Source organism: Paralichthys olivaceus, chromosome 10 (genome assembly GCF_024713975.1).
Source record: "Paralichthys olivaceus isolate ysfri-2021 chromosome 10, ASM2471397v2, whole genome shotgun sequence".
NCBI classification, from domain to species: domain Eukaryota; kingdom Metazoa; phylum Chordata; class Actinopteri; order Pleuronectiformes; family Paralichthyidae; genus Paralichthys; species Paralichthys olivaceus.
In genome coordinates, this window is record NC_091102.1 from 3387394 (window position 1) to 3398588 (window position 11195).

General features: G+C 40.7%; 1 protein-coding gene across 1 annotated transcript; it reads right to left on the minus strand.

The window, feature by feature from the left end:
- Nucleotides 1–202: 202 nt before the first annotated feature.
- On the minus strand, nt 203–10011 carry creb1b (cAMP responsive element binding protein 1b). Its single transcript, XM_020105101.2, has 8 exons — nt 9897–10011; nt 7642–7745; nt 7288–7434; nt 7088–7188; nt 6582–6736; nt 5886–6068; nt 5529–5682; nt 203–5025 (listed from the first exon to the last, which is right to left on the minus strand). Exons 2-8 carry the CDS (start codon nt 7735–7737, stop codon nt 4881–4883), a joined length of 981 nt encoding a protein of 326 aa, XP_019960660.1. The 5' UTR covers nt 7738–7745; nt 9897–10011; the 3' UTR covers nt 203–4880.
- Between the last annotated feature and the right edge of the window lie 1184 nt (nt 10012–11195).

Here is an 11195-nt window from a genome sequence, read left to right on the forward strand (position 1 = left end):
TGGGGCTCTCTCTTTCCTGTCATGAGTCTTGCACAATGAAACATCACGAGAGACGTAGTGAACCCTAGCAGAATAATAAAAACTGCAATCATTTTTTATAATTGTCCCTTTTTCAGATTTAAAAAGTACCTGTTCCTAAGTCATCATCATCGTCTATCATAAATAAAATGTTCAAACACAATTAATGAACAATAAAATGTGATTATCTTCAAGAGCAGTTTATTGCGACATAGTAAGTGTTTACAAAAGAGTGATGTCAGAGTAACAGCACTTTCAATTAATGGGCTGGTTCGGTTTAAACAATGTTGAAACAAACAGGATGTAATGCATCATCGAGTTATCTTGTCTCTACAAGATAATATACAATACACAGAATTTAAATTGATAACTTGTAAAAGGGGCAATATATAAATTGGTCACATTAAAAGTTAGAAAAATGTTATCAGTGCTCTAGAAATTCTCTCTCTCTATATATATATATACTTTACACACAATGATTTCAATCTTTTTTCATGCACATAGATCTTAGAACCGTGGTTATAAACTATTCTGGCACAGAAATGAAAACATTGTTGGTTTTTGATTGAAGATATTTGTCATCACATCACAAAGTTGAGCTCACTATGTCAAATCAACAAAACAAAATCTTACTAGATTTTATTCAGCACCAGCACTTGATGTGTGAATTACAGGTGGAAAATCATGTTTTCTTCTCAGAGTAAAGTTTAAAAAGTTTTCACCTCAGTAACTCAGGTATTGGAATGACACGTTTCAAACTTGCTGCTTCCTATCTTCTTAAATCCGTTTTACAATCAGTGAGGCGCAGGGTGTTGTCTGACTCGGTTCATCCAGTGAAATGCATTAAAAAAGATGAACTCTGCATATTGTTGAGTCTAGAGACTGACGGATGACATGTACAGCTACAGTACATGCTAACGTGTTGTGGGTCAGTAGAGTCAAGTATTAAGTGCTGTGTGATTTCTTTAACCAATTCAACCCTTTAATCCTCATTATCCTACATAAAGTACATATTGTACAATATCAAAATGATTCAGCTAGAAAAATAAAACCAGAAGAGCTACCATGAACAGATGATTTCTGAAAAACAAAAATGAAAAAATATATTTTTTAAAAGACAATGACTGTTAGAGCCACTAGTAGTTCCCATAAATTTCCTTTTAGCTAACAATATAATAATAATATTATCTCAAGTTCCACTTACTAACTTACTAGCTGTCAGATGACCATCTTTGAACAGAGACAGGGCTTATTACTCACACCCACATGACGCCACTTCCATTCATTGACAAGTGAGTGAACTGCATCTGCAGAGATGCACTTGAAAGCTCTAGAAAAAGCTAATAAATAGACCTCGAGTTACATTGATTTGGTCAAACCTCTTGTTTCCGATGTCAAGAAACAACTTTAATGCCGCGCAGGAATAGAAGTTACAAGTATAACCCAGACTCTGTGAGTCTAAGTTTCAAATCTTAACAGTGAGGAAACAGGAAAACTTAATCTGTCACCTCAAAACATCAGATATCTTAGTTTGTCTTTGATTCAGGTTAGTTTGAAATCAAAAGCCATCTAAGTTGAGGATTGGTAAACTGACATCCATCTTACCACTGGAACCACTGTCAGAATCTCATGTAACGTTGTAGTAAAATCAATGCACAGTAAAAAATAAACACATGAAGGGCTCCAGTGGAAAGAAAACATGTGCTTTCATATGATGACCGAGCAGATAAAAAAAAAAAAAAAAGCCAAGTGATGGAGCTGTTTCTGCTCAGGTCTATGACATAAAAATACATTTTCAGTTAAAAACAAACACGTGGCTGAGTTTGAAGCCACGGGGGGCTCCTCTGTGCAGGTGTCCAACAAATAAAATTGTCAATTTTTAAGCTGATAAAAAGTCGTGGACCCCAAGTGCTCTCAACAAACTCTACAAACAAAACACTGTTGATCCGGAACAGTACAACACTCCAAAATATTCAACAAGTCCAACAAAGGCCTTTTTTTTTCATACACTTAGCTGCCATGATGGTGGTAGGCCTGGTGGATATACACATACATCGTCCTCTATTATACAGTGACATATGTTACAAATATTCAAAGTTGTTTCATACAAGCCATAAGAACATTTTTTTCATATCAAATAAACAGAAATACATGAGGTCTACACATGCTGTAGAGACTATATACACTGATATAAAAAAATAAACAAATACGTACACACATCTCCTCAAAAACCACACACAGTCCCATTAAATCCATCTCCTCCCAACAGATTATTGATTATTAGTGTTAAACTCCTGTAGCCTATATTTCATAAAGAATTCAATCTGCTACACACCACATTCAAAATATGGCTCCTTGTTGCAATCCATGTTTTACCACCGTTTAACAGACGTACTGTGAAATTAAAAGTTTGATTGTGTTTGTCTGATTCGACACCACGCCGACAGTTTACCGCAACACAACAACATTTTTATAGAACTACGTCCCTGGTGCTGGAATTACATTACTACTTAGGAATGTGCGTTTTTGTACAACCTGCATCTTTGACAAAAAAAATCTTACAGAGATCGATCTCATGTGTGAAGAGACAATAAAGTGAACTGCTGATGTGTGGGGGAAACACAGTGGGTGAGTTATAAACAAACCTCCAGATATTAAAACCAAACACACAAGAATGTTGATTAAAATTTAAAATAAATGTAATATGAAAATGTACTTGTGCGCAGAAATGCAGTAAGTTCAGCCAATCAACGAAAAACAGGAAGTAGTTCTGTAAAGTTTTTCTGGAACAACAAATATTTGTAATAACCAGCATTCAGATTTACTTTCACTCCTAAATCATTTTGTTTATATAAACTGGCTCCTTGTGCTGCCGGCCTTCTGGACGTTAAACTGAACCCACACGAACGTTGGTGAACAATCGAAACGAGACCCCAGGTTGTAAAAACAATTCTTCTTTAAAAACTGTGCTTCAGCCTGCTACTAACCTTATTTTAATAGCAGCTCCGTCAACCTTCTGTAGTGGACAAGCAATAAACAAAAATTAAAATCAAAACATCCCTTCTTCTAACACACACACACACACCACTGTCGTCTGTGAGTCACTTCTCTCACCGTCGGCAGTTGGTAGCATCTTCAGAAGTTACGATAAAGAAATTACTTTGTGCCAAATTAGTCGTAGAGTCCAAGTTAGAAGCAGCTGCATTGTTGAGAGGTTGGTTCGGATCCGGACGTGGATCAAGTAGAGACAATAAATTCAAAAGCTTTAACTGCCACTGAGCTTGTCTGAGCAGTCAGGTACGAGTTCTAGCTTTTAAACAAACTGAGACTTAAATATGTTTTTGAACACACTGACATGTACAACGATCACAATTTAGAACAGTACTTAAAGTCAATGAATCTTTTATGACTTTGTTTAGAAGCTGCGTCTTGTTGTCGTAGTTGTGGATGGGATTCTGTTTAAAACTGAACTCACCACCGTGAATATTCAGTTACGAATATTTGGCAGATTTGTGTAAAATGATAAATCATAACATGTTATCATAGCGTGAGTAAAATCAAATTGCAGGCAACCATAGCAGGTAGTGGCCGTTATTGCTTACATACAATATAAAACACAAATACTCTACTGGAGTCACATGAGGCCAATGAAGTCTGAGCTTTTAAAATCCTTTCAACAATTAAACCATATTAACAGAGAAACGTTTATCGACTTCAAACTTGGCTTGTGTATCGCTTAGAACCCAAAGAAAATACAGGATTAAAAAACAACAACTAAAATATCTCTTTACTACTTGTTACCTGACGTAACATGCAGAACTATGCAGTGCAGCACAGTTTACAGCACACAGATGCCAGAGTTTAACGAAAGGTTTAACTAAAGGTTTAACGAAAGGTTTAACCAAAGGTGGAACGTGACTGTGACTGTGGAGAGTGGAACTATGTCGTGGCAGGTTTATTGCTCAAGGATTAGATCCGGACTGATTCATTGGTTGGCTGATGAAAATTGGCCGATATGAGCCTTTAACAGACAAATCAGTATCTGTGTTTGACAATATGAACATTTTTTATTTTGCAGAATAAACGATGCAGCAAAGACGTGCATCTAAGTTTCCATTTTACTTGTATAGTATTTATGCCTCTGTGCCAGTGACAGCCAGTGACAGAACGTCCTCTAATCTTGTACAAATATTCACTTTTGTACTTCAGGATGAACTGATTAGATTTCAGTAGCCAAAGGTCAAAGGTCAAAGTTTCCCCACAAAGTATGTTCTGCTGACATCTTAAGATCAGCCTGAGGGAACGTCTTCAAATTTGTTGCAAACTTTCACTCGACCACAAAGATTAGATTTTGGTGCCTAAGATGTATATATATTTATTTTGAAAAATAAATATCTTGTCTGATATATTAGCCCCAAAACTCTGCATCAGTCAGGTTCTAGTTTGGATGATGAGTTCAATCTTAGTTATGTGGGTATTAATACCAAAACTACGACAATTAGACGCAGCGTCACTGACAAATCAGTGTGAAGCAACATCTTAACTGTTGCCAGCAGCTGATTCTACCCTGTAAAAGATGTCACTGTTTCATAAAGTTTCATTTGGCACTTTGGGATCATCCATCGTCCAACCTGGATGAAAGTTTGTTTTCAGTTTGTTTTCGCTGTAAAAATGTCTGTTTTAAATTTATTATGCCGACAGACTACTGAAGTAGTTTAAGCAGAACTGAATTAGGGCAACTTGGTCAGTAAGAGCCAGCCGTGTGTAAACTGGAAGGCCAGACAGGCAGAATTAAACAGTCAAAGTATTTGAAAGGAACTGAAATGCTACTTGGCCCAGTTTGGTGTTTTCAGTACGATGAACTACTCAGATTTATGGCAGTAAAGGTCTTTAAGGGCTTTGAGTTCTTCAATTAGCGTCTTGTTTTGGTTCTCCAGGACGGCCACTCGGTTCTCCAGACATTTAACATACTCCTTCTTCTTCCTGCGACATTCACGGGCTGCTTCTCTGTAGGGACGATAAGACACAATCTGGGTTTTTGTTTGGTTTCTAGGGTTTTGGGGCGATTTGGGAGTTTATGGTTCAGAATGGATAACCAACGAGGAGCAACAGTCATACCCAATGAAAAGTTGGAATTCAATTTTATAATAAATCACCTGAAACCCTACTAATTGTTTTTTTAAATTCATATTATTATTTCTTACTTTTACTCACCAGGTTTTTCATTATGAGAGAAACTCGACATGGTCTGCTGCAGCTGAAGATGTTCAACTCACCACAGTAAAGAGTGGTTACCAATAATCATCTGTCCCTGAGATCACATTTGATCTGCAGGCTTTTACACATCGTATTGTATAACTGCATTAATAAGTAAAAATCCATGTGTTCCTACTAAAATACTTCACGAGTGTAATACTAGACTTATTCTGGTCGTAGTTCCAGACGGCAGCAGCTGCAGACGCAGAGAAATTTCCAACGCAAATAAAATTATTAACACGTAAAGTTCCAACCTGTTTTTCATGAGGCGGACTTCCCGCTTGCGAGTGACCTCCTCAGTGCCTCCCTGGGTGGGCAGGGCGGGTGAAGAGGCCATGACCACCCCAGAGGCGATGGTGCTGGTGGGGGCGGCCCGGATCTGATACGCCTGGACGTCACCAGAGGCAGCTGAAAGGTGCAGACGGAGGAATGCGGATGTTAAATTTGACCCTTGATGAAAACAATCAGTGTTTAATTTGCTTGTTTACTGACAAACAGGAGCAGAAGCATTTTGTCTTTACTGCCATAAACAGAAGATTACCCTGATTAGACAGAAATACTTTACAAATAAAATGGCTATAATCAAAGGTAACACAGATCCACACACTCACCTTGGACCACCACCTGGTTACTGGGAACCAGTATCTGCTGGCCGTCACTGGTCTGTGCATACTGGAGGATGGTGGCTCCGGGTTGGGCAGCCGCGGCGTTGGTCATGGTCAGAGTTTGAAGGCCCTGGACTCCATCTGTACCGTTATTAGCCAGCTGGATGGCCCCGCCCTGTGTGATGGCAACTGTGTGATTTAGAGAGAGGGACAGATGACGGGGAGAAATTAAAACCTTGTTAAATTCAGATTAAAAAAACAGTCAAATTTAATTTTTGCACTTTGGGTGGAAAGCCAAAGCAGCAAACAACAGAGCAGCCAGGAAATGATTTGCTCTCCAGATCTGCTTTGATTTTAGATTTAGAGTTTTATGTCTTACACTTTGTTCAGACAAAATGTATTGCATCATATTTACTTGATTTGTGTGATATGCTGACCCCAGAAAAACTCCACAGACTAATGTTGAGAAAACAAACAGGTGCTTAAATGAATAAAGTAATGAGTTCCTTACACCGCACCGAGAAAGAAACACAAAGCCAGACAACAACAGCTGAGACATCGCCACGTTTCTATTTTTGTCTTAAGGGGAAGCAGAAGCACAGAAGGATCATTTGCCATGGAAACAATACTCACTACCCCAACTATCACGTTTGAATTCAATCAACCTGCAGCCTCAGCTCCACCAAACCAACTATCACCTACTGTATTGGCCGCTGCTGGTCTGGTAGATGGGCGTGGGGACGGTCACAGTTGTAATGGCGTGGGTGGCAGCCACAGCAGATGCATCGTCCTCAGCCTTTTCCTCCTCGATACGAGGGACAGCCGGCGCGTCGGATGAAAGGTCATTCAGGATTTTCCTGATGGGAAAACAGCCGTGGGATTTATTCATATGAGGCTGTAGTTACAGAGAAATGTCAAACTGGTTCATGTGGAATCATCAGCTCCACCGTGTGATGATAATTTCACACCCGGCACAGAAAATTCTCACTATTTTTGCTTTTCACTGAAAAACAATTAAAAGAGCACGTCTACACATTTTCATTATGTGAGTTTGATAAACCTCCAACATCGAGATGACTATCATCACAGTTTGCTGTAAACTAGATAAATCCAATAGAAAGCAAAAAGCCAAATGGGGCAAAAAAGGGCTGATTATGTTGCCTACAGGCAAATAAAAAACTAATTTCAAATAATAAAAGAGTAAATACCTGTACGAGGGGCGTCGTGACAGAATCTCCCTGCGTTTCTGAGAGTCGGTCACACTGTCTACTGACTCCTGTGAATCCTCACTCTCTGCTATAGTGGAGATCTGGAACAAACAGACAAACCACACACAAACACATCAAACTAAACTTTTAATAAAGCTCTTTATGCCGTGGCTGGATAATTACAGCACGAAGGTTTCTACCTGTACAGTTTGGACCTGTGGGGACTGGATGACAGAGGGTTGTGCAGCCTGGATGACACCGTGGACCTGAACTGTCTGTCCATTGGGAAGCTGGACCAGCGTTACCGTGGGACCTGTTACTGAGGCGTGGCCTGTTGCCATGGATACCTGTAATTCGAAAAAGAGACGTGACCATGTGAAGTTTAATATTTCAAGAACATTTGTGACGATAAAAACGGGTATTTTCAAACTGCTGCACGTCCTGACCCTCAACAGCACATACAGATAAAAACCTTACTTCACTGAGTGAACATGTTTTTCAGGAAACACAACTCGCACCGTCAGGGATCAGGGGTAATTAACGCCATACGTTACCTGTGCCAGAGTTGCGATCTGTGCCGAGGTGATGTGCTGGTTTTCGGTCTCAGTCACAGCAGTCTCCTGCTGAGCCTCTGCTGACTCCATCTTCATCGGCCGAGCTGAGGAAGGAGAAATGAACAGAAGCTGTTAAAACTGAACTTCAATACCAGGATCATTGACGGTTCACGTGCCACAAGTTCAGGGACGTGTGCTTTGTGTGTAACTACACATTAGGAAAAAACTAGTGAACTTTGTGGAAGCTGCACTGAATCATTCTACTTTAATAGATTTGCATTATTACAAAAGTGCTTCTGAATCTCAGAAATCTGAGCCCATGTTTATCCAAATTTTAGGAACGACAAAGCGAAATAGAAACAAGACTCGTTTATCATCTTACAACAAAGTGATCTCAAGAATAAAGGATCCATCCCATGTACATTCATGGTTCTTCTCTGTATTTAGTGGTGTGTACTTCTGCAACAACTTACATATATAATTAGATATTTTAAAAAGCGATTGTGTGAAATCTTTAAATTTCTGTTTATATTGAAAACATGAAAAGGACAATTTAATGTTTTTCTAATGTATAAAAAGTGAACATAAAATAATCCTGGTGATGTTTTCACTCGTGTTTCATCTCAATCGTATGAATTGTAGTTTTCTTTACCGTAGAATGACCCTTTATATTTAAACACTTTATATTTACATCTATGGAGGATGACATGTTTTAGCCCAGACCGGACAAACTAAACCTTTTGAGTTTTTATGAGAACTGAAGCCTGCCATTAGGTTCAGCTTCACGTTTGTAAGGGGAGTGTGACGTGAGTTCAGCTGCAACATGAAACTTCACCACTAGATGTCACTAACTTCTACACACTGACCCTTTAAAGCTCCAGTGTGTAACATTTAGGTGAAAGGATCTATTGGCAGAAATGTAATGTAGAATAATCCTCATGATGTTTTAACTAGTTCGTTTCATCTAAATTGTATGAATTGTAGTTTTCTTTACCCCAGAAAAGAGCCTTTATATTTAAATACTTTATATTTACATGGAGGGGACCCTCTCTACGGAGGCCGCCATGTTTTTTACATTAGTCCAGACTGGACAAACTAAACACCTTCTGAGTTTTTATAACAACTGAAGCTTCCACAGTTTCTCTCTCATGTTTGGAAGCAGAGGGGAGGTGAGGGGTGTTCAGCTGCAACGTCAACACTAGATATCACTAACTTCTACACACTGAACCTTTAAAATGTAATAAGGAGAATTGAGCACCAGATGGACAAGTGAAGACAATTAACTCACGAAAAAAGCCAAACAAAGACGCTGAGGTGGTGACTGCAAATGTCAGGAAAGAACAATAAAAAGTGACTTTCCATGAAGAGGTGTGATGTCAACACTGTTGATCCCACAGCTGATGGTTGTTATTGGATAATGGAAGTTTGATGGAGAGCTGCAGTGAGTGTGTTGAACTTGTGTGTGGTGTGAGCGAAGAGGTTGATCTGTGTTGATCTGGGACGAGCTCGGTGATCTCACACTGTGCGTAGCTTCCCTGTGCTGCATGATTGGCCTCACGCATTTCTCCCTCTGCTTTTCAAAAACCTCTCCGAGCTGGCGAGTGTGTGTGTGTGTGTGTGACTGTGTGTGTGTGTGTGTGTGTGTGACAGCAGAGACACATGGCCGGGCACCGCCCCCTCCTCCGCACACACCGGTCACATCCCGGCGGATAAAGCGAACAACCACAAACTGTGCAGATGTGCGTTAGTTTGAATCTCTCAGGCCCGAGTTCATGTTTTCACAGCGAGGCCTCCGAGCGCCGATCGACCCCATTAACAACCCCCACGACCCTGAGCGGGAGAGGAAGAGGATCCACCGTCAGAAACACATCGAACCGGGAGCTGAACACATGACATGATGCAAATGTCGCAGCCGCTGGTTCGAATTTTAGTTCAGGGGGGGAAAACGGCGCAGATCGGCGCGGGGCAGCGTCCCTCCTCTCCCCGCAGCGGCAGCGTGTGATCGCGGCTCGTGTCTGCGGTAAGTGACGTGTTCCCGCACTAACTGTCCCTCCCCGCGTCTCTGTCACAGCCGAGCAGCGGCTCGGTTCCTCCCGATGCAGCCGCAGCCTCCCTCCCTCCATCCCGCTGCAAACGCGCCGCGGCGCCATGATCTCTTTGTTTCCTTCGGGCCGAACCCGACCAGACCGACACTGTCTGCGGCCGCGACCCGAGTCCCCCCCCTCCCCGAGCCGCGGACACCGCTCCGTCCTTACCGGTACGGACTCCCCCTCGTCACTCCCGGGGCCTCCGGAGCTCCACTTTTATTCCGGCCGACACGTAAGAGCCCGCGTCAGGCTACACCTCCGCCGCGTCACCGGGAACAACAACACGGAGATTGGAGAAGGACGAGAAAGCAGATGGCGACGCCGAGCGGAAACACACGAAGGCCGAACGGAGATGTCCGGAAAAGGCCGAGAAGAGACGAACCGCGACGACACCTCCCCCCCCTCCCCCCTCAATCGACGAGGGTCACACGACCTCACGAGGAGCAGTTTATAATGATATAAAAATAAAGTATATATTAAAATAATGGTTATGGTTTATTAGTATCTGGAACTTAAACATGTAGATTCTGTTTATTTTAAATTGTCTTTTCTCTTTGAATATTTGTGATTTCTTGATTTTATGAACTGTTTTATTATGATTATTAGTTTATTTTATTTCTAGTTGCCTCATATGATTATGAATGTGTGAGAAGAGCAGGGGAATTAAATTAGTATTTAATCTGAACCACTTCCTCCGCAGTCGTGGAGCATTTTATTGGGAGACATACTAACACTGGATAGATCCTCCCTTTTATATAATAATAATAGTTTTCTTTATTTAAATTAACGTGAAAATACAACACATCCATACACACAAATCATACAAAGGGTTAGAAAGAAATAACAATACCTATTATTATCGTCATCGTTAATAATAATCAAACCAATTCTTATATTATCGATAACCGATTAGCACAAAAAGAGATATTTCAGTAGCAGCACAAACTGAATTTAGTTTGTGTCTCCACTGTGTCGAGCCTCAACACAATCATCTCCCTCCTCCTGCCTATGAATGAATAATAAAAATAAACAATGGCTGCAAGGTAAAGTGATTTTTAGAAAGACATAGAATAGAGTTATAATTAATGTTATCTGTAAAACCTGCACTGTTTACCTGCTGTGATCTCTCTGTCACCACCAGAGTGCAGCAAAAGACCAATTAAATAAACAGTGGGTATTTTCATTTTCAATAATTCACTTATTCATTTATTCGTTCATTATAGTTCATCCTTTTAGCATCGTGCAGCTGCAGCCAATCGGAGCTGACACTGGGGCGAGCGGTGGGGGATCATCAGAGACACAAACAACCATCACACACACATTCACACCTATGAGCAAGTTAGTCTCTGCAGTTGCCTTCACGTCTTTGGACTGTTGGAGAACGAAGATAAAATCCCACAGACACAGTTTTTCTGTCATGCATCATCGTGACAAAGAGGAGACTGAGCTTGTGGAAGCAACAGACGC